Source organism: Indicator indicator, chromosome 7, assembly GCF_027791375.1.
Source record: "Indicator indicator isolate 239-I01 chromosome 7, UM_Iind_1.1, whole genome shotgun sequence".
NCBI classification, from domain to species: Eukaryota; Metazoa; Chordata; class Aves; order Piciformes; family Indicatoridae; genus Indicator; species Indicator indicator.
In genome coordinates, this window is record NC_072016.1 from 26,337,459 (window position 1) to 26,361,746 (window position 24,288).

Consider the following 24,288-nt stretch of genomic DNA (forward strand, 5'->3'; position numbering starts at 1 on the left):
CTGCACTCATAATATTCAAGTGAAACATTGCTCTAAATTAGTATTCAAAAACGTTAGGCTTGCTTTGAAAAAGTTTGACTTAATATTGGAGTGTATTCCCTGGACTTAAAACTAATTAGAGTGATGTTTTGTAACTTTGTAATGATCCTTTTATTTTTATATTAGAGATGTTTTTAATACTTGTAAATTTTCCTTTCTGTTTAACAAAGCTAAAATATTAGAGAAGGGAAAACCAAAATCACAGAGACAAATGATGAAGGCACTTCACTTGAGATTAGACTGTGGATGAGAAAAAACTATATATATTTTTAGAAGTACTATGTTAAAAATTATTCTTCATGTTCCTCAAAAACTAGCACTGAACATTGTCACTGAACACAAGAAATCTAATATCCAGCTTGTGTGTGCATTGTAATAAGAATAAATTAGTGTCATAATGCTAGTTAAGGAGTGTTCTTCATATTGAGCACAATTCACTCATACAGCAAGCTTCCTAAGATCTTAAACTGACTTTTTTACTTTCCAAATTTATATCATGACATGTAACTTGTATAAACACCATAACATTTTTTTCTTTCAGTTAACAAATTAAAAGAAAAATATTTTTCAAAAGGAAATCAATGTGTAAGGATAGGAATAGACCTAAAAGAATCAGAAACTGGTAGGTAATCTGTTGTGATTGGAAACAGAAAGACACTTCTTTAAACTTACCGTACCCTGTGAGTCTTCTGTGATAAGATTCCCCACTAGTCATGGAAGTCTTGATTGCAGAATCACTTCCGCATTACTCCACATTTAAAAGCAAGCAATTTGTAACAGTCTATTATAGTTTACTGTGCTAGAAATGGCAGACAGCTTGCTAATGAAACTAGGGAAAGACTTCTGTGGTTAAAATAGACCTCTTATGCTAGTCACTGATAAGACTAATGGATTTTTCTTATCTTTCCTGACATCTGTTGTATTTCCAGCAATAAATATTAATTTTTGTATTTTTTTCTGTAAAAGTAGTCAAGCACAAGAGAGCACTGTCAGTTAGATGACAGTGATAGAAGCTCACATTGTTTCTGATAAAGCCTTGGTCCATAAGAAGCTCTCTTGTGCCTCTAAATCAGAACTTTGTGTTTAATCCATGAATATTTTAGTTTCAATTCAACTATTTGAAATTATTTCAACTTCTGTTTGAAAGAAGCAAGTTCAGGATAACTGGTTTCATCCAGTTTTAAAATAAAGCAGACCTATTTTGGTGCTGGCAAGCAGCTGTTGAATAAAATGATTCTCTGTTCACCAATTACAAACTTCCCTTACAGAAATTTTAGCAGAAACATCCCAGCAGAGTTTGTCAGGGGGTGAGGTATAGGTGGTCACTCATGTTTTGTAGACTTGTTTATTTGCCATTTTTGTAAAAGCCTATGTTTTAGTTGTTCTAATCTGGAACGAATTTTCTCTAGTGTAATCAGCTTGGCGACAAAGTGCGCCATGCCCAGCTTCCGAATGCATCTGAGAGCTCATGGGATGGTAGCCATGGTTTTCAAAACACTGGATGATTCCCAGCACCACCAGGTATGGACAAATTGGGTATTTCATTAAAGTTTGATGATACCTGTATGCTTTAGATGAATTTTACGTACACACAGTTGAAGGTCAAGCATCCAACATAGTGTGCATCTGAGATCAGTGATGCCGTTTAAGAAATCTGTAGGTAAATGAAAAATAAGAGCACCTGTGTTCAATGATGAATTTATCCTCTACTCTTTATGTATTTCTGGATTTAGAAAATATTTTAAAAAGTCATTTGAGCTTTTCATAAAAAAACCTGACTGTATTTGGATTGCTATTTTATGTCTTCTTTTAAGCTTTTAGAAATAGTCTTATTGTTGTATTTGTAATTTCTTTCAAAGAAAAGAAATTTTAAAAAAATTCCTTTATAATAAAAGATGGCTCCAATTGCTCATCTCCAGTCTTTCTTGTACATGAATAATCACCTTTTCTGTGGCTGTTGTGGGGCATTTTTCAGGTCCTGTGCTTGTCCCCTTAAGCAGTGCTGTGATAACAGTTGTAGATTGCCTCGAGCATGTGCAGTATTCTGTAATAAATGGAAAGGCATATTTTAACTGCTTTTTGTAACATTACCTGGGAGCTACAAGCTGAAGCTGTTTGGGTTTTCCTTCTTAGCAACTTTTCAAGTTCAAATCAGCTATAACAGGAAATGCTTCTTGTGAGCAATACTATTTTTTCAGTCATTGTTAACAAAAGGTGAACATGAGAAATGTTACTGGAAGTGGGTAGTAGATAACCTTAAATTGGTTAGGTTTATTACTTTAGTATTTCTAAAAGAATGACATAAACCGCAGAAGGAAACTTTGCACCCACAGAACCAGACTTAAATTTTAAGAGATTGTATTTGACATCTTACTCTGAGTGGGGAAAATAGCTGTAGAGCTTTAAGTAACTAATTTATAAAAATAGTTTATTTTGCATCTCTCTCAAAAATTAGCAGTGGCTAACTGTAAAACATAGGAACCAGGTTCAGTGCATTCAGTATTTGCTGAGCTGTCAAAATAATGCCAAGTGATACAAGAAATAAAGTAAGTATAGGTGTGTTAGTTGGGACAGTTGGCACTACACTAAGTTTCAGGAGATGTGCAGAGGACAGCTACAGTTCCATGAAAACTGTGCCCAAGGTTGTGTGGCCTTTTACCAGTTCCTATTACTCCTTTCAAAGAACTTGCATATATAGTTCAGAAGGAAAGCACATGCTATGATTTGTCTGCAGCAACAAAAAGCATTGATTATATTCACGACTTTCGATATATTTGATGAAAAGCTCCCTTTTGTCAGGAGAGGAAAAAAAATATGGTAGTTAATGTTTTAATATAGTTACAGTGCATTCTTGGTATGAGTTACGTAGTATTTTAACTGCTGACTTGTCAAACTACTATTAATAAATGCTAAAATATATGTTCTAAGTCTAAGTACTGACAGTATGTGTTTCACTGATGACTTGCTCTGTATAACCTTGCTGTGTTTATATATAACCCTTTCATTCACTAATTACTTCATAAAATTTTTAGCTTGTTCAAAATCAATAGAAGTTTCTCCACTAAATTTCAATGCTGAGCAGCGCAAGAATAACAAATCACACTAGGCTTCGTTACAGAGGGATTTTTTTTTTCTCTTTCTAACCAGCAAGGAAAAAGAAGTAACTGGTTATTTTACTGAGCTATGCCTAAAAATATTTACATGAAAATTACTAGTTCCACCAAATTTTTCTTATAGGTTTGTCTTTAAGCTACAATTTTTGGTTTTGATTAACTTTGCCTTCAGCTATCCTTTAAAGGTTTTGGTGTATTACTGATTTTTATAATGAAAATACAGGTTTTATTGTAGCTGTCAGTAGTTAAGCACAGAAATGTCTTCAATATGTGAATAATTTTTAAAAAAAAATGAAGTGCATTAAATGTAGTGCTGAACCCTAGAAAATAACCATCTGTTCCCCCAAGCTGCAGTATAAATAGAACAAGCAAAGGAAGAGAAGGATGAAAGTGGGTGTAAATGGTCTGCTGTTTATGGAGTATATATACTTCAGCTAGGATATTTCCTGAATTCTGTAGAAGTATGGAGTACAATTCCATAGTTAGATATGCCATAAAATTCCTGTCTAGAGCAAATTCTACTTATTTTACTCTTTTCATCTCCACATTTGTTTGGAAGCAGAATGTGTTTTAAGCATCTTAAGGAACAGACCAAGGGAAATAAAAAACCAAGAAAAACACCCAAAAAGACCAGCTGTAGCCTCTAACAGTTGAATTTTGAGGGTTTGGTTTGGTTCTTTGATTATTGTTTTGTTTTATTTGTTTGTTTGGGTTGTGGGTTTTTTTTTTGCTTTTGTTTGTTTGTTTGTTTTATTTGTTAGGATGTTGAATGAAAATGAGTTGTGCTATTTTCCTAAGCTTTCAACTTTGAATTCTATGTATGGTAGGGCATGACATAGCTTTCAGACAGTATGGTTAGCCTTATAGAAGATCAGAGCAAAATGTAGAGTTGCTACATTCAAGATTAAACCAACTTGCCTATACGGAGTAAGAAAATAGAGTTTTAGAAAATTTGTGCAACTGGCATGTAGCTGAAGCAGGTTTGTTCCACCTTATAAGCATCATTCACATTTGAGGTCCTTGCTTTTGTAACATCACTGTTTTCCTGCTGCACTTCAGCATTCAGAGGCTTATTGGCCTGATCACCTTCTGCATTGTATGCTGGTTTTCCTTTTCTGGCAGTCTTCCTGCTGCTTGAAGCCTGCTGCATAATGTCTTAGTCCCCTGGTTTTATCTCTTCTGCTCAAATTCAAATATCTTAAAACTTGGTTGGAATGTCTAAAGGGGAGTATTGACACAGTTTATGTGACAGGAGGACCACTACTCTGTGCATAGTAGGAAGTCAGTTGGATTGCAAAGAAGGAAGCCTGAGACAGGCAAGGGCTTGGTACAGAAGCTTTACAAAATGACTGTGATTGCCCTTATCAGACAGACCTCAGAGTACTTGAGAAGCATTTCTGAGCAGTGATCTAAGAACCCTGATGTTTTCAAAAGTCTAAATATTGGCAACCTCTAGATTATAAATTCAGCAGTTTCCTCTTAACTGCTGCCTACTTTTTAGTTGACAGAATCTCCTTTGGGAACTTAAGCATGATTTTAAACAGGAAGCTCACTTAGATAATGCTGGTCGCTAGAAAATAGTTCTTCATAGACATTGCTTTATGGGGTTCCACACTGGCTGAACAACAGTTAGCAGAGTAACCTTTGGTTTCTCTGGAATGTGTTTGCTTCTGTGTCCTGTTTTAGTAACTGCCACTCTGAAGGAAGAAAAATCTTTTTTCCAGGAACCTGAAATTTTTTTACACTTTAAAGCAGTTGCAAGTAAATCCAGAGTAAATAATTTCTATAGTTAAACTTTGCAATTTTATTATTTTATTGGATAAAGTTAATAGAAATTAACTTCATTAATTATGGCCTGCCTGTAGATAGATAGACCAAGTAGAAGCCACTCTGTGTAAGGAAATGTAGCTTTGGAAAGACTTCCTTCCTTCTGTATATCAAATACATCTTCAGTGGTCAGATTAAAATCTTTATTCACTAGAGGGTTTCCTTCAATCAGACAGGAAGGAGTTTTAATGTAGCTTTTGACAGACTTGTCAGCTGCCTAATCCTGTTTTGGAAATGCTGATAATGCTTAGCATGACCAGGTATGATGAGCACTTGCTTCTAAAATAAACAGAAGCAGCTAATGATAGCTTTGGTGGTTGGCTGAAATCTAAACAAGATGTCAATCTGCTATGAGGCATTCTGCTCTTTCCTGTTGAACTGTGCAACATTCACATCCCAGGATTAGTTTATTTTTAAATTTATTAAAAAAGAATTGTTATAGATGTGTGCAGCATGTTGACTCTTGAGAGTTGAGCTTGGCAAGACCCATATACCCCAACTCCCCACCTCCCAGATGTTCCCCCCCCAGATATTGTTAAAGGTTTCTGAAAGTGTTGTGTCCAGCACAACTCAATTTTCCATGATCATTTCTCCTCTTGACCATAATAATAACTTGGAGTTCACCTAGAAAGATGAGTCTCTTGGTGCAAGTGCTGTACTTAGCACTAGGGACAGATAGCTTTGCTCTGATCTCTTCACTGTCATGTGTCCCCTCCTGCGAGTCATGCTTTTTCTTTGCTTTTCTGGATCCTCATGAAGATGCAATTGAAGTCCTTCATGAAGAGGGATTAAGTATTCTTTAGGCAGTAAGAGGTTCCTGTATACCAATTCTGTGTAGCATAGGGGTGGTCAAGTTAATAACATTTATTGTGAAGGGCTGATGGGAATTAGGCAGGAGGGAAGATGGTTTGTACTCTGGCTATTCCCAAAAAGTAGAATTCCCCTGGAAATTAGGTGTGTTATGCTGGAAAGGTTTGGGTAAACTCCTGAGTGCCAGACCTGCTTGGCAAAATCAGAATATATGTCACCAGACACTCCTGGTTTTTTCCTTCACATGCAAACACTGTCCCCATGATCTCTGTATTTTCTCATGCTGCCACTAGCTTATCCCACCAAACTAGAACCTCCTTGCCATGTACCCTCTGCTTTTTTTCCCACATTGTTATCCTGCCATCTGTCTTTTCTGTAACACTGTGTTACTGGAGTTACTGGTTCTTACTCTGTCCACAGCACTGAGTCTTTTGAAAGTGGAAAACTCTGCTTTTCTGCAAGCTTTTTGTAAAGGTATTAAGTGTCTTATGCCTCAGTTGTATTGGTTAGGAGAATGCATTAGTAACTTGCTAGAAGGTATCTACAACAGTACAACAGTAAGTACTCCTGCAAGTGCTAGAACTTGTAGGGACTTCTCAGGCTTTTTTTGTAAATCTTAATCTTGTTTATTAAAAATTGTGAAAGATTTGCCTAATGTGAGTACAACAAAACTAACTGCTTTCTTTCTTTCCTCTCCAAACCCAAGAATTTGTCCCTTTGTACAGCAGCTCTCATGTACATCCTGAGTAGAGATCGTTTGAACATGGATTTAGACAGAGCTAGCCTAGACCTGATGATACGGCTTCTAGAATTGGAACAAGATGCTTCTTCTGCCAAGCTGCTGAATGAAAAAGACATGAATAAAATTAAGGAAAAAATTCGTCGACTGTGTGAAACTGTTCACAACAAACATCTTGATCTCGAAAACATCACGGTGGGTATCAGGCTTTTATTTGAAAGCCTTGGCAGTAGCGAAATGCTTAATGAAATGGAACTTGTAAGCGTTATCCTTAATCTCACATCTCCCAGCTGAGGAGTTGTGACACTGCCTACCTTCCATGTAAGTATGACTGTACTGCAAGCGTTTTCTTTAAATTCGGAATTTCCTTTCTAAAAAGCTGTTGGTAGGATAAAGCTTTGATGTTCTTTACCTGTCTGATTCACTGTTCCCTCCTGCTAAGGGAAGCTCATGAAAAGTAGCAATTAAAAACAAGTAACATTTTAAATAACCATGCATTTAAAGATCGTGTTTAGATTATTCGATTCTTTTTCTTTGCCTAAAGTTTACGTATACATTTGCAAACAGTGTGGTATCCTCTTATGTCAGTTCTTATGTGAGGATAGGAGTGGTGTTAAATTGAAAATGTGATGCAGGTTTTTCCTACTAAGAAAAATAAAAATCTGTTCTACAGAAACAGCTTTTCTATCAGATTTATCCCTGATTTCACCCAAAGTGTGCTGACAGACCTGTTGATTTCCATAAGTGTAGTTGAGCTTTTTTCTTTCTCAAACATACTTGATTTTTCAGTTGCAAGGGAGTGAACTGTTTTTATTTAAAAATAAATATGGCCATGGTTTGATACTAGCATTAAGCTAGCTTGAAAAATAAAGGGTAAGCTGCAAGTCTTTTTTAAAGCATGTATTTAAAAATTGATGACAGTTTGAGCAGATGAGTGGTCGTAGATGGCAAAAATTAGTAATGTGCTTTTGCTGTATTGCAGTATAACAGATGTTAGTATGATCTTAATTTTTTTTAATGTCTTGGAATATGTTCTTTTAACATTTTAAAGATTCTTATTAGGGTTTTGCCATTTTTTGTGTAATATTTACACCCGAAAGGAGAAGCTTCTGATTTTATTGTTTATGAAGTGAGCTTTTTAGAGCTTTATCACCACAAGTAATGTTTCAACTCCTGCCAGTAACCTGCAGTTAAAATCGTATTTCATTTTAGATTATATTAAATATTATGCCTTGTTGAGCTGACATTTTCTTTTGTAGTTCTTGTGACTTATTTTGTCTGTTTAGGACCAGTTTGGTTTGGGTTTTTTCCCAAAAATTCTGGCTATTGAACCGGTAGCTGAACACATATGAAAAGTCAGTATTATGTAGCAGTAGAGGGAGATTAATTTTGGGGGAGGAAGATAATATTGATGACAAAATCCTTGATTTTAGTAATCTGTTCGTGGCAACAATTATTTTAGAATTTGTTTCTGTTTTGTTTCCTACAAACTTATGAAATGTGTGGGTATGAGATACATATTAGTTTTGTGGCCTTCAAAATCTTCAAAAGAGGAATCAGTTTGAGACTACTGTCTCCGCTTCTATTTTATTCTCTGAATTCACCTGTCACAATATGAGGATACCAACAACAAATGAAATTTGTTCTCTAAGTGGTAATCAGCTGGTATAGTCAGTGTTTTATTTCAGTGCTGTTTTGGCACTGAATGCTCCTCATGTAACCCAGTCTGTCACTGGGAGGATATCTTTTGACGATAAAATGTAAGACAACTTCCTTTATTAAGTATGGAACAGCTGGTACAGGTTCCTCATTGCTAAAGCATCCAGATGGACATACCACTGTCTCCTGTTTGAGTCTTTCTCATATTCATAATCTGAGTTAGCCTGATGGTTTTTTATGAACTGTAGTTCTGTTCCTTTTCTTAGGCATGAGTCTTAAATGGAGAGGATGTATCAAAAAAGGACTCTGTCTTGAAAGCTGGCTATGATTAAGGAGTAATTATCACAGGCCATCAGGTTTTTTTGTAGGGTTGGTTTTTTCATTGGTTTGGTTTGGTTTTGTGTTCCCCCCCCCCCCCGGGTATCTGTATTTCTGAAAATTATGGTGTGATGTGTTGCAAATGTGTTGAATACTGTAGTACCTCACAGATGGAAACTAGTTCCGTCCCAGCTGCACCATCTAGAAACAGAGGATATATGCAAGCCAAATGAGATGATCAGATTCTCTTTCAATTTATGATAGTAGCAGTTTTAAGTTGTGACAATAGTGTGCTTCACATGTAGAAGATAAAGCTGGTTTTACACAGATCACTGTTAATGAAATATAGTAAGGAATTTCTGTTTTGTACCAGGTGACAAGCAGAAAACGCTAACAAAAATACAAATCTTGCAAGGCTAAAGAAAAAATCTGGACTTTTTCAGACTTGTCCGCTTAGAAGGATTGCAGCAAATGCTTTTATAACTCCTGTTTGTGGCTTAACCCATGACACTTTCATTGTTTTTGAATCTTGCACAGATCAGACGAAGATGATGAATACTGCCTGTCTCTTTCCACAGATGTTGTTTGTATGGCTTTCTGTAAGCTAATTTTTGAGTACTGAAACAGTCATTCAGAGGGTTCTATTTCCTACACTGCTATGAACTTCAAAAATGTACACCCAGAGACTGAAAAGGAGTTCTTGGTGTTTAATTAACTTAGCCTTCATATTATGATATGGCACTTGCCTGTCAGTGAGCATAGCCCTCTGTACTAATGCTTGCCGTTAGCTCCTCCCTGTTGCATGATAAAGAAAACCTTCAGAAGCAGCTTCTCTTTTCAGCTGGTGAAAGAGAACATTCTGTTTTTTGCTCTCAGAATAAGGCTAAAAGCTTAAGGGAGCTGTGGTTTGAACCTTCGGTGTTAAAATTCCATGCTAATTGACATAAAAATTGGATAGAATGGATTTATTTAAATAAAAATAAAAATTGCGGGTTTATGCCCCGTAGTATAAATACTAAAAAACTCCAGGAGAATATAATTTGAAGTCTTACAACCCTTTGCAGAAAACAAAGCACTGTATTTTAAATACTGTGTGGCCTTGGAGCTTTCCTGGTGAAGGTATTTAAGAGGTTAACTCTATCTTTTGCAGCTGTTAAGATCTCTAAGGATTTTTAATCAGCTTCCATTAATCTAGTTTAGGTTGTGCATTATTTCAGATATCCATGTTATGATATTTTCAGCCTCAGTCTATAAAAATAAAAGGAATATCTGAAGAGGATGGGAAATCTTCAGAGAGACAGGGAACTGTCAAACTATTGTCTTCAGATTCTCTCCCCTACTCTCAAAATGTATTCTTAGTTGTCTTCAGAAGGGAAATTCTTCATCCATTGCTTGAAATATCCTCATCTCCTTTAGCATTCTGCTTTTAACATAGTTTTTAAAAGTGCGAGGTTTTGGGTCTTGTATCTCCCAGTCATGAGATGAGAATACTGTAACCAAGGGTGGTTAGTTTTCCTACTGTGGGAAGACTTGAAGGGCTGTTGGCCTTTAAAGGTAGTTAGCAGTTTCCCCAGTGGTGAAACAGTTGGAGGAGTAATTGCAGCTTTGTCTTTTGTTTCTTCTTTAATGGGGGAACTGAGATGCTGCTTACTCCAGGAGATGTGACTTATTGTAGCTTTGCTGCTGTGTTGTCCCCTGCACTTTCATGATCCAAGGACGCTTACGCCTAACATTGTAGAAGTGGTGTTGCTGTATGCTCATCAGCATCAGTGTGCTTCAGAGCTTGTTCCAAAGAAATGGAAGTGTGTGAGAACACTGCTTCATGAAGACTAATCTTCAGCTTTCTTTTCTGCCTTGGAAATCAGTATTTGGAAAACAAGGAGAGCCACTGAAGATGCTGAGGGAGACTCATACAATTTATAACTTGGTTTTCCAAATCAGTGGGGTGTTCACCAAAGCCTGCTGAGTACTGCTATTCTCAGGAATGCTGACGGTTAAACTGGTATCCTGGAACGTGCTGCTGCACAGCTCAGAAGAAGCACAGTCATCCTTGAAGCATTACAAATCAAATGTGTTAGGGTGGAAGGGTAGCTTGGGAGCAGTTAAATTCAGTTTGCTTTAATGAGATCTTAGGGCTTTTTCTTTGACCTTTCATCATTGTATTTATGTACCATACATGAAATTATTCAGTTTATAGTAGTCCAGATTTACTTGTGCGTTTTCCAGGTGTTACAAAAATCTGTGCTGGTCAGTTTTGTGTCTGTGTAAATTTATATAGAAGTTTTATTATCAATGTTTGCCTTTTACTAGAGGCTGTTGGAAAAACAAGGCATAGTCTTGACTTTATAAATAATGCTATTTTTGGTTAAAAATATTGCAGGGGATTGACTTAAGATAATCACCTAGAATATTTACAGCTTCCTTTTGCAGGATATTAAACTTAACATTGCTGTTGTTTAATTTTGTTACGTATTCCTCCTTTAAAAAAAATAGTAAATATAGTAAGATTTTCTACAGTGTTTAATTGCTACCTTAAAGGCACAAAATAACTCTTAGATTCAAACATATTCTACAATCAGGAGAGCCAATGTATCTAGGAGACAGGGAAGCAGTGTTCACTGTGGCTCTTGTGTAGGGGGGGTGTCGTTTGGGTTTGGGGTTTGTTGGTATTTGTTTTTTCTTGCCTGGCTGATTTGTCCATTTCCTCCTTCTATTTGTTTCTTTTTATAAGAAGAGAAACAAAAGAAATAAGGCTGCTTAGGTGTTCTATTCTATTAATAAAATAAAGTTTTAAAAGTACCTTTTTATCAGTACCAAGGCATTTTTTACAAAACACGTATTTTTCAATCTATTCTTGCTCCCTCTGGTGGCTCCTCTACTCAGAACCCATAAGTTCATTTTACAGTTTTCCATGATGTGTATTTGTATGATTTGATATTATTTGCTTCATTTGCATATGATGATTTCTCTAATTATGGAACCTAACTCTTTCAGACTGGACATTTGGCCATGGAGACATTACTGTCTCTCACCTCAAAACGAGCTGGGGACTGGTTTAAAGAAGAACTGCGACTTCTAGGTGGTCTTGATCATATTGTAGATAAAGGTATATTGGAGGTGCTGCTTTGGATGTGTGAAAAATTAGTAAATATTAATAAAATGTTTGCTTTTCTTGGTAAGCATTGTGGTTAAAAATAGAAACATATCTTTTTCTCAGCAATGTTGAAGTACACACTGGATATCATAGAATGATTTGGGTTGGAAGGGACCTCCAAAGAACATCTAGTCCAACTCCCCTGCAGTGAGCAGAGATGTCCTCCACTAGGTTAGGTTGCTCAGAGCCTTGTTGAGCCTGATCTTGAATATCCCCAGAGATGGGGCCTCAACTACCTCCCTGGGCAACCTGTTCAGTGTTCCACCACCCTCATGGTAAATAACTTGTTCCTAAGGTCCAATCTAAGTGTACTCTTCTCTAATTTCAAACCATTGCCCCGTATCCTATCATTACAGGCCCTTGCAAACAATCCCTCTGCAGCCTTCTTGTAAGCCTTTTTCAGGTACTGGAAGGCTGCTATTAGGTCTCCCTAGAGCCTTCTGTTCTCCAGACTGAACAAACCCAGCTCCTTTAGCCTGTCCTCATGGCAGAGGTGCTCCAGCTCCCTGATCATTGCACATGGGAATGAAAACAGTTTTCAGGTTAAACATAATGTGTATAATGTTGCACATGATATGCAGAATTAAAAATAGCAGAAGGGTAGACAGAGTACAGGCTACTGGGTTACATAGCTCTGTACAGCACACAAATACAGCATACTTATTCTAGAGTCGTATGTCCTTTGCAGTCTTCTGGAATTATTTTCAGGCCTAATATTTTTAAGTTAAATATTCCAGAGGAAGTCAGCCCCCCAAGAAGAAAAGGTGGAAGTTTTGTTTCCTTTCTTTTATGTTTGGTTGTTTTTTTTTTTTTTAAGATAATACCTTGGTTATGTTTTTGGGATCAGCATCTCACAGTTAGGAAAAGGGACATTTCTAAAATGCTTTTTTTAGCTCAAGAATTCCTAGCCTTAGCTAAGCAGGGGGGTGGACAAAAGTGTTCAACTTGCACAGCTTCATATTTTAAAGTGGTGTGAGAGTGTGCATGCTGTACCTTTTTTTTCTCTTACAGAAACAGTGCATTAGTGAACAAAATTATGTGCTGTACAGTCTCTTGTCAGCAAGAAGTAAAGTACACACAAAATTTGTGGCAACAAACGTTTAAAGCTAAAATTGTAAGGGCATTGTTGAGGTTTTTTTGGTTTTGTTTTTTGAAATTTACCTAGATAAATGAAAATTTTTGGAATACTGCTTATGGCTTTGTGAGAGTTTTGTGAAGTGACTCTCTGAGTAGCTAGTTTGTACACTTGGCTTTTGAAGACCTCTTACTGATAGTGAAATAAACTTCTTTTTGTTGTTTAGTTAAAGAATGTGTGGATCACCTAAGCAGTGATGAAGATGAAGAGAAATTGGTTGCTTCATTATGGGGTGCAGAAAGATGTTTACGGGTCCTAGAAAGCGTGAGTATGAGGAGATGCATTTCTGAAAACTGCTTTCTCTCAACCAGACCTCTTCTGTGTCAGATTAAGTCATTATATAGTTACATGATAACATTGGTTATTTTTTATAGAAGATTTTAACTTTCTGGTGTTTCATCAGTGTTCCTGGAATGAGTTTTAAATTTCTATGTCCATTCTCTATGTACATACAGCATTGCAAGTTTATTTTTGGTAAGAACAACTGAATGTAACATGATGCTTTTTTCTTAACTTCCTACAAAATGCTGCTGTTACAGATCTTGTGTAAGTTTGACTCTCTGGTGCATGCCTGGAAATAACACAGAAAAAATGGAAGCAGCTTTTTCTTAGAAGTAATAAATTGATGTATATTTTAAGAATTGCTGCTTTCAACCATCAGCTGGCTAAGCACTGAAAGAGAAAACTGCCCTGTAAGTCAAGTTAGGCCTGTAATCAGCTGAGCGTGTATATTGAAATGATAAATATTTTTTGTAGGAGTGGAACAGAATTTTATGAGAACTGTGAACAGAATTAAAAGTCCACGGTACTTCTGTAATTGACAGGAGCCATGAGCATGCTCTTCTCTACAATGCCTGGTTTTGGCGAGTTTCATGTTTCTTAGTGTTACTCTTTCTGTATTGTGGTACAGTAAGCAAGCAGAAGAATGCTGTGATGTTTGAGCAGTACATCTCCAAACCTCAAAAAGTGATGGTGGAGTTCAGAGTATATGAATCTTATTGAACACTTTAAACCCAAGGGAGAGAGCAGATAGCTACAGCGGTAACTTGTTTTTGTCATGCAAATATGACAGAGTCAAGGACAGTTTAAAAGGAAGCTAAAACCTGAGAAAAATGAAGAGTTGTTGAAATATGGATTCAGGGGTGCAAACTTAAAAATTAATGGTACCTATTTCTTTACCTGCCTCCTGAACAGTAAGGAAAAAATCAGATCAAATTTCTGCTTTTGCAACAGTAGAAGCGCCGTGTTTAGTGGTAGAATATTCAAATTTGAACATAAGGGTGGTTTGTGATGTAGTAAGATTCTTAGGAACGTGGGGGGGAAATGAAATCATGCAAATTTGAGAGAAATTTTTTCTGTTTCTGAAGATTGATTCTGAATTTCAGTCAAGGGAATTAAGGAAAAACTCCCTCCCTCTCTTCCCCCCTCCTACCATGGCTGGTTGCATAATAAGCTCTAAGAAGTGGAGGTGAGGTCAAATCCTAAAAACAACATTATATATATAACTGTATTCTAGGTTAGATTTATGTATTTGCATACACATACACCTTTGGGACACTGTAATGAATTCAGGGTTCTGCTGTGGCAGAGTGTTTTGCCAATGGTGTCTGTACTTACTGTAGCAGGAAAGGTAGTTTTATCTTCAGTGCCACAATTTTGTGTGATTAATTACAAGGTGAAAATTCTAAGGAAATACTGCACAATAAGTCAAAGTTTATACTGGATAATAACTAGGAAAAGTGGAACTGAATAAAGTGGGGTGGTAATGGAAGGAAATGTTTCTCTTTCACGGGAAAAAAAGAAGAAAAAAAAAAAAAGCAAGGCCCACTTTTAATACTGTTTTCTACCCATCTTTTTAGGTAACGGTGCATAATCCAGAAAATCAGAGCTATCTGATAGCATACAAAGACTCACAACTCATAGTCTCCTCAGCTAAGTAAGTTGTAAAAAAAGACATTTTTGTAGGGCACTGCATATGACAGGGAAAAAAAAACCCAATAATTGTTACACCAGAAGATTCTAGAAGGAAAAATTCCACATTTTGCACTGTTGTTTTTCCTTAAAGTAACGCTGAAGTTAATTTAGAAGAGAGTATGAGTAACTACCTAAGTACTGCCAATATGCAGTGCTTCAGTTTGTTGGGTCTGTAGAAGCTGCAAACTGTGGATTCAGCTTCTTCTGTACTAAGTTAATATGAGCACAGAAGAGGGTAATTGGGAAGCTACGTTTATTTATTGTGGGTTTATTATGTTTAAGTGTTTACTTAAGTGAAATGGAGCATAATGGGATTGACAGTGTAACTAAACTAGTAAAATTCTGTTCTTAGCTGTTCTCTCTGGAAAAGATGCTCACACAGACACCTCTAACCCGTTTATCAATCTGGGTGAGCTCTCACTTGAGTGGCAGAGATTGTGTCCCTCTTGTGTTGCTCGTCGTGAGAGATTAAATTAAGCTGAAAATTTAACTCTGCAGACCTCATTGGAAACATAACATCCAAACTCAAAACACAACACATACACGCCTCTCACTCCTATTTGCTATGCTATTTCCAATAATTCATATATATATATATATTTTACATTGAAATCAGTGTTGTCAGTTTAACATCAACTAATCAACAACATTAAACTAATGTCAGACAGTAGAATCATGTCTGTCGTCAAGAGTATTATGAGGTTAAGATTTTACTGCTAGGAAGTAACATGTTCTTTATTTCTTACAGAATGGAAATAGCTCTGAGGACAGAACAAGAGAACATTTAGATAACAATGTCAAAGTAATATTGTGGCTTGACAGTTGGAGGATATGAGAGCCAGGGTTTGTAGAAAGGGGAGATATCTTTTGTAAGACCTTTTGATGAGGCTGGAAGGAAGAATTAAATTTTGCTCTCAAACTCTCAAGCTGATAATGCTCTAAGCTCCAAAGCTCTCTGAATTTTTGCTTTCACAATTTCAGTTGAGCTTATAAAAGTTTTTATATGTGATGAGTTTATTATCTGTCCCTATGAACTGAACATTTAGGTATCAGTAAAATTCTGCATAATATGTTTGAGTGTTTTTCCTGGTAAAAAGAATATAAAGGTGGAATGTCCTGTATGTTGTGGAGGTAATTTTGTTCTGCATCTTCATCCTGCAGAGCACTGCAGCATTGTGAGGAGTTAATCCAGCGATATAATCGTGCTGAAGACAGTATCTGTTTACCAGACAATAAGCCTCTACATCACCAGAATGTAACTAACCATGTGGGTAAAGCAGTGGAAGACTGTATGAGGGCCATCATTGGTGTCTTGCTCAACCTGACAAATGATAATGGTAAAACAAACCAAAAAAAAAAAAGCATATTCTGTGTTAAAGCATCACATAAAGCATTCATGTAAACCGTTTTCTGGTACTGAAGTGCAATGCAGTAGAACAGTTATGTATGGTAGGTGCTTGCTTTACAATAATCGGCAATTACTGTAAAGCCATTTGCTTTGTCTAAGAGAGTCTGGTTTGTCTTTAGGGCCAAAAGGTTCTTGTCAACCTGCTTAAGATTATTAGAAGGAATATTTTCCAAATTGAGCCTCTGCACTCTTTTTGTTTACAGAATGGGGTAGTACAAAAACAGGTGAACAGGATGGTCTGATAGGCACAGCTATGAATTGTGTGCTTCAGGTTCCGAAGTTCCTACCTCAAGAACAGAGATTTGATATTCGGGTGCTGGTAAGCTGTTGTAGCTGTTACATTAACAGATCATGATCTGCCCTGTTCTCGTGCATTTAACTACTCTGGGTCCAATTAAGAAGCAGCCTCTACATTTTTCATTGATTTTGTATATACTTAATGATGTACTTAAGGCTTCTGTAAGAATTTGATGCTTTTGACCTCTAACCATTTTCCCTGGTTTTAGTGAGGAAAAGGCCACTGCTAGATGAACAAAGAGATTTAGCTAAATTCATCTGTGAATTATCTAATTTTCAAATGTCTTCCACTTCAGAAATACAGGTGATGTTATTGTTTGAGGTAAAGGATTTGTCAGATTCATCTCAGTTTATGTAAAATGGGTCTGTGTAGACTACATAGCAAGAGTGAAATAGTCTCTGTGAAGAGTCCTAAGAATATATGAAGGCTGGTTACCTGAATCCCTAATCTATACATGGAATCTCATCTTTTAAAATGTTTTGAAGTTAATGATTGGAAAAACAGATTCCTGCTTACAAGTTGTAGTGTAACAGGGATCTCCTTTTTGCTTCGTGTTTCTTTAAATCCTGATCCTTCTATCATACTGCTTCCTAAAGGTGTGTTAGTAAGTTCTGTATTTTCAGATAGGATAAGCCCTAAAGACATTATTTATCTGGATAGATAGATGTGTTTTGGTAATTTATCCCTTTTTAATGTGTGTAATCATCTTTGACTCTCCAATTCTTGCAGGGATTGGGTCTGTTGATCAATCTAGTAGAATACAGTGCTCGGAATAGGCACTGTCTTGTCAATATGGAAACGTCATGTTCCTTTGACTCATTCTGTACGGGAGAAGGAGATGATAGCCTAAAAATAACTGGACAGATTGATGCTGTTCAGGCCTTAGTGCAGGTAAGAAATGTGGTTGTCTTGTAATAGTTACCATTTGTCATTATCAGACTGTCAGGAGGGAAGGGAGAACTCAACAAGGAAGATTTGTCAGAATTTTGTTTCCTGTTAGTATTTTGAGTAATACATCAGAGTGGGGAAAGAGGAGTGCTGCTCACAATTCTGACATTTCAGTACTGCCCATTACAACAGCTTTCGTTGTAAAAGACACTGCTGTCATTATCACAGACGTCCGAAAGCTGCTGTCATGCTCCATAAAGCTTTCTTGTTCCTATACATTTTATTTCTAGTTTCTCGTTCCTAAATGGTTTAATGCTAGTTTCATTTTAAAGCAGCAGTAAAAATCACAAGCTGCTCTTTTCTTACATACTTTGCTGCCATAGATTTTTAGGGAGGTTAAGTGCTGTCCTTTTGCCAGTTGGAAACTCTATAAAGAAAAAAAAAAGTATCATGCTTTATAAGAAAATATGAATGTAACAATAACTATGAATGTGAAACAGCATTCTTAAATGTTGTATTTATTAACTTGATTAAAAAAACCAGGACAATAATTTTGGTGAATTAATTCCATAATAGTAAATATAATATGTACAGCTTGGCAAGGCAATATTTAAAACTGATGATTGTCTGGTTTGGGAAATAATTCACAAAAGTGCACAAACTGAGATTGTTAATTCAGGCACATCCTTGATAAGGCTTTTTCAGTTACCCTTTGAAATTTTGGGGATGCACATCTCAAGGGAAAAGCTAAAATAGCAAAGAGGGGATAGCTAGCATGAGAAGAAAATGAGGATTGGTAGAGAACAAAAACTGACAGGAAAATATGGAAACCTTTACTCTTTAATCTGTCTCAAAGAAAATTATTTAAACGCTTAAGATGCCCAAGAGGAGCCTGCAGACTGGCTCAGTACTGGGGAGAGAATGAGGTCTTTTCTGTAGTTTTGGGATAAACGATATTTTTCTTTGAAGAAGAGAAAGCTATTGTTAAGAAAAGTATTCAAGACTAATTGTATTAAGGAGTGAATTGTGAAGGGGAAGTAAACTTTGTAAATTAGTAATTCAGTGTGCTTAGGGTTTAATTTATAACAGAAGTTCTCCTGAAATTTTCTCCATTAGCTATTTCTTGAGCGTGAGCGAGCAGCACAGCTGGCTGAGAGCCAGACAGACGAATTGATTAAAGAAGCTCCTACTGCTCAGCATGATAAGAGTGGGGAATGGCAAGAGACAAGTGGGGAGATACAGTGGGTCTCCACAGAAAAAACAGATAGTACTGAAGAGAAAGATAAGAAGGAAGAAGATGATGAAGAACTTGATCTTAATAAAGGTATGTTATCTGGCTGTGATGAGCTTAGAAAAGGCAAAGAACACTGTGATTGCATAAATTCCCACCTTGTCCTCTGCTTCTTATCTATATGCAATCTCTTGGGCTGAGATTTCTTTAATGTATCCCCCAGGAGAAACTGGTGCAGATCTTTAGAGCAGTTCAGAGCTGAAGCACAGGTAGTGGAAGAAGTGATAGTACTTCTTATTTTCTTAATAGTACCTTATGTAAGTTCATTTTCAAAAACAAAACCAAACCTTTTCAGAGATGTGTAAGAAATGTTATGGAAGGGATGGCTTTTAGACCTTAATCTTGTTCTTCTGAAATAGTCCTGAAAGTGACTGCCTTAATTTTTGTTTGTTCGGTTGGTTTGTTTTGTTTGAGGTTTTTTTTTGGTGCGTGTTGTTTGTTTTTTAGAGTAGCATGGCCTGTTCTTGTTTCATGCTTTTAAGGTTTTTTCCTCCCTTCCTTGTTTGCATGTGCTTCTTTTGTCCTCATCTTCCTTGTATCTGAGTTGCTCCCACTCCTTCAGTGGTGTCTTGGGTGTAATGCCTTGATGTGCTGCACTATTGGCAGTTTCTTGCAGGAATTTGGGTATCTCTAAGCTGAGTTATATAGCTTGTCTCTGGAAAATGTATCAAGTTTGAAATATCAGTCCTCCTTGTTTAATCTTCTAATAGTAGGTGCAGTGTACTACTTCTAATAATGTTATAATCTTCTAATAGGTAGGTGTGGAATGTTACTTTTCCAACCTGGCTTTATATCCTGCCTTCTTTTTGTAGCTTCCCCATCTGGTGTCTGCAGCTATTTGTGGTTTGCCCAAAAATGCTGAGTCATTAGCGAAAATTGCTCTACGCATTATCCTTAACACAACAAACTTAGACTCATAAAATTGTTATAGTTGGAAGGTATCTCAAGGATCCTCTAGTTCAAACCCCACTGCCATGGGCAGAGACACCTCCCACTAGATCAGGTTGCTCAGAGCAACATCTGGCCTTAAAAACCTCCAGGGATGGGGCTTCTACCACCTCCCTGGGCAACCTGTTCCAATGTCCTCCCACCCTCATGGTGTAAAACTTCTTCCTAACATCTAATCTGAATCTACCCACTTCTAGTTTTGCTCTGTTCCCCCTAGTCCTATCACTACCTGACACCCTAAAAAAAGTCCCTCACCAGCTTTCCTGTAGGCCCCCTTAAGATACTGGAAGGCCACAATAAAGTCTCCTCGGAGCCTTCTCTTCTCCAGACTGAACAGTCCCAACTCTTTCAGTCTGTCCTCATAGGAGAGGTGCTCCAGCCCGCTGATTATCCTTGTGGTCCTTCTCTGGACATGTTCCAGCACATCCAGATCCTTCTTGTAACACTCCAGAACTGGATGCGGTACTCCAGGTGGGGTCTCACCACCTCCCTTGACCTGCTGGCTATGTTTCTCTTGATGCAGCCCAGGATGCGATTTGCTTTCTGGGCTGCAAGTGCACACTGGTGGCTCATGTTGAGCTTCACATCCACCAGCACCCCCAAGTCCCTTTCTTCAGGGCCGCTCTCAAGCCAGTTACTGCCCAGCCTATATCGGTGCTTGGGTTTGCCCCGACCTGGTGGAATTGTTACTGGCTTAAAGTATCTTTTGAAACTTTTATATTTGTGTTTTGGTGTGTTAAGCATACAGTTTGCATATTAAAATGACAGTAAAATTCAATATAATGAGTTGAAAGTGAATGAACGCTGTTGTTTTGTTCAGGAATGTGCTGCTGAGTGAGTAAGTACAAATTTTGTCTCATTTTTTTTTTTTTCCTCTGAAGTCTCAGTCCAAAGGCTCATTTTGTTTTGACAAAAAAGAATTCTGAAAAGCAATAATGAAAGATTGTATTTGAAGCAGTAAAAGATAGCAGCTGCATAGAGAATACAATACACTCTGTTGTCTCTCTTTACAGCTCTTCAGCATGCTGGGAAGCACATGGAAGATTGCATTGTGGCCTCATACACAGCATTGCTTCTAGGCTGTCTCTGCCAAGAGAGTCCAGTAAGGGAATCAGTCAATAGCTTTTTCTTAAGTCCAGTACCATTTTTAGTGCAGTAATAATGTGCAGTATTGAAATGGGTTTGTTACATTAGGACTCAATGTGAGCTAGTACGTTAATGAAGCTGCACCAATATATATAGCTTTGTGAAAAGTTGCCGGGTTTAGTGTTTGGAGTGATACTGGCAATCAGTTCAAGAATTCTCAACCCTTAAGATAATAAAGGGATATTCTCTCCATGTCAGGAGAGTAATTTGGTGAGGTTTTTAGTTCTAGATAATCCTGTAGATCCTGGGGAGGTCTGAGGGTGCGAATGACCTTTATTGTTGTTTCCTAAAAAGATAAACACCATAAACATATGAGTATTGCTTAAGTGGGACTTAAATTATAGAGATGACAGCAAAAGCCATCTTAATAGTGCTACAAATATATTTATCTTACTGCATTTCACATACACAGTAATACAGTTTTATGTCAGAAAAATATTTTCCAAATTAAAATAGATTTTTATTTTATTTCTTAGATCAATGTGACTACTGTGAGGGAGTACTTACCTGAAGGGGACTTCTCGATAATGACTGAAATGCTCAAAAAATTTCTCAGTTTTATGAATCTTACTGTAAGTAATATGTATTTTAAATCACTGTGTGTAGACATTTTTGCAGGTGTGTTTTCCATTAGTAGTCTGTACATTTTTAGAAGGATGTAATATTTTTCAGTTTGTTTTAATTATTGAAAACCTATTTAGCTATTATTTGGTAGTAAATGGAACAAAGCTACTTTGATTCCATTTGATTATGACTGGGCAGGAAATATTTTTTAATCCTCCCCCTGAATCTAACTGCTTTTACTGATGCATAATTCTAAGTATTACAATTCTGAAATGAAGCTAGCTCTCAAATATTTTAAAGAGGTATTGCAAATGCTTGTTTGTTACTTACATTTTCTATTACATTTTCCAGTGTGCTGTTGGAACAACAGGCCAGAAATCTATCTCTAGGGTGATTGAATACTTGGAACACTGCTAGATACTTAACTTCCGCTGCAGGCACTCTAATGCTGGAGCTACCCTTAGACAAAAGAAGAAGTCATGAAAGAAGTCCTTGAAGGATATACCAAGAGCATTCATCTGTGTCATTCGTGTTCGGATTTTTAAGGCTACCTGGTCTCTTAACCGTGCATTCAGCATTTTCTAAAGACAGTTACTACATCAATCTGCAACTATCAAAAATGAGGGGGAAAAGGTTCTAAGGAAAGTAAATAAATAAATGATGCTGTTTATGATGCAGTGCAGTATTTAAATATTTTTGGCAGGGTTTACCCTCCCTATCTTTTTTTCTTGCTTTGTTCGTGACAAGTTTCAAGGGGAAAAACTTGCTGCTGATAGTGCAACTGCTGTTTACTGTTGAGCCACTGTTTCATGCCAGCCAGGTGCAAAGGCAGCTTAGCTACTGAGGTATCAAACAAATGTTCTAATAAAGAAGTTCTGGACAGCAGCACTGCTCCTATTTGAGTTTAATTTGCTCTTGCTTTTTTATTACTAGATTATTCCAAAATCATAAAATATAAATTTCTAAATACTTTTGTGATCTTAACTACTGTCTATATTTAAAATTTGTTGGAATCCAAAGAGGCAAGGATTGGATAGTTTATTTTTTATACTGTTTTGATTGAAATTAGGTTGTTGAGCTATTTCTCAGTTCTAAAACTACCATGACCCATGTAGTGTAAACTGATAGACCATAACACTTTGTAGTTCCAAGAAGCATTCAAACCCATAAACATACAAAGCCATTTGAGGGTATGTTATCCACAAAAGAAATCCTAACTGTTAAAAGTTGGCCCTGTTTAAAAAACAGAAAAAAAAAACTTAATCCCAGGGTAGTTTACACATTTAGTAAGCAAAAACTTCAAATGCTGTTATAATTTGTTTGGAGGAAGCACTCAAGATGTATTTTATAATGCTCAGTACAAAGAATTTGGATGTTGTAGGGGGAAGAATTTTGAAGACGCTAAAACACCAATGGGGATTAATGTTTCCAGCTGACATAATCTTTCTATTTCATTCTTCTGTAGTATGACAAAGTTTAAATGCATACAACACAAAGCCTTAAATTGCTGATATAGCTAAGATTTTGTTCAGTCTGAGGTCTAGTTCACAGCAAAGCATTGTGTTTGAAGACTCAAATGGAACAAAGAATCCCAGAAAATACATTATTTTTTTTCTTGCACTCATTATTCAGACCAACAGAATTGGTAATTATTTTTGAGATGGTCTAGAATATTTGCAGATTGTTCTGAGATCTGCTTCATTGACATTTTTAAATGCCTGTATAGGTAGTTCCATCATGTTATTCCATTGAATTTGTAAAACTTGAAGCCATAAAAATATTAGTTCTATGTATAATGAGGAGGAAATAACAGGAAATCTAATCTGCTTTTAGATCTTGTGTTATCTCCATGTATAAAGTTAAGAACTCGTGCTTTTGTATCAGTGCCAGCTGTAAATTTTTACATACAGTGGCTGCCTTCTATGTCTTCCTATTTTTGATAATGCAGATTGTTGGGAATTCTGTAAGGAAGTAACTGATTAGTGGCGAAAATCCTGTGTTGGTCATACTTTTTTGTGTTTTCTCTCATCACCTTCTAAAACTTAGGGTATCAGTGTAACTTAGAAAAGTTTTTGAGGTTGTATTCCCCTTAGTTAAATAATCAGTATTGGGAGAGACAAACAAGCTATATGCAAATGATGGACAGCAAGAGGCAATTATTGACTATTTTGCCCATCTAGTTTTCTGATTTTAAAGATTTTTTTTATTTTTTTTTTTTGCTTCTCATGGGATTTCAAATTGATTATTCTGTAGTTTTCTGTGGAGAGATGGCAAGAGAAAATAAAATAGAGATGTCATGATGGGGGAAAGCAGGGACAACTACCTTTCTTTGTTACACTGGTAATTGGTTGGGAATTGATTTACCTCAGTGTTTAACAGTTTTTTTTAAATGTAATTAATTGTCAAGCACTGACAAATGCAGATTTTTTTTTTTGAGGGTGGGGGGAGAAATCACCCAATGAACTGCAGTGCGTTTTTGTGTGTTAGACCCTCAAATAACTCTGCATTAAAGGGTACTTGAGGCCAACTTGCAAATTAAAGTTTTAAAGTAACTTTTTTTCCATTGTAAATATTTGTGTAAATACTCTCAATTGGAAATTAGAACAGTAGAGTACTTTTCTGAATCCAATCCTATTTTTATTTTATACAGTATTTCTCAGCTGTGATCTTTGGAGCAAAAGCCAACGGCAGGAAAAATAGTTTGTACCAGTTTCATGAAGTATGTCTTTGGGTTTTTGTAAATAATTTTAACTCAAATAAAATTGCTACTTTCAATACATATCTTGTCTTTTAACATGCAATAAAACACTCGTCTGAGTGATTGCAGAAAGAAGGCAGTGTCAGGTAAATTGTTAAAAGGGGGGGAAAAAAAAAGGAGGCAAAAAAAAAAAGTAGTAGAGGAACATCCTGAAGGTAGTACTCATTTTTTCACTGGTGAGTTGGGACAACAAAATGTAGTGCCTGGACCTGAGGCTGT

The 24,288-nt window shown here is 36.5% G+C and overlaps 1 protein-coding gene across 2 annotated transcripts in view; it reads left to right on the top strand.

The window, feature by feature from the left end:
* The window catches only part of WAPL (WAPL cohesin release factor), a 72,848-nt gene extending 48,813 nt beyond the window's left edge, over positions 1–24,035 (top strand). For both annotated transcript variants that reach the window (XM_054382088.1, XM_054382089.1), the window contains 12 exons: positions 1,449–1,560; positions 6,496–6,723; positions 11,500–11,611; positions 12,961–13,058; positions 14,654–14,730; positions 15,930–16,105; positions 16,380–16,495; positions 17,204–17,365; positions 18,479–18,686; positions 20,615–20,703; positions 21,224–21,319; positions 21,663–24,035. In XM_054382088.1, coding sequence (XP_054238063.1) covers positions 1,449–1,560; positions 6,496–6,723; positions 11,500–11,611; positions 12,961–13,058; positions 14,654–14,730; positions 15,930–16,105; positions 16,380–16,495; positions 17,204–17,365; positions 18,479–18,686; positions 20,615–20,703; positions 21,224–21,319; positions 21,663–21,728 — 1,540 coding nt within the window. In that variant the 3' untranslated portion in view covers positions 21,729–24,035. The remainder of the gene's footprint in view (positions 1–1,448; positions 1,561–6,495; positions 6,724–11,499; positions 11,612–12,960; positions 13,059–14,653; positions 14,731–15,929; positions 16,106–16,379; positions 16,496–17,203; positions 17,366–18,478; positions 18,687–20,614; positions 20,704–21,223; positions 21,320–21,662) is intronic.
* Positions 24,036–24,288: the final 253 nt, after the last annotated feature.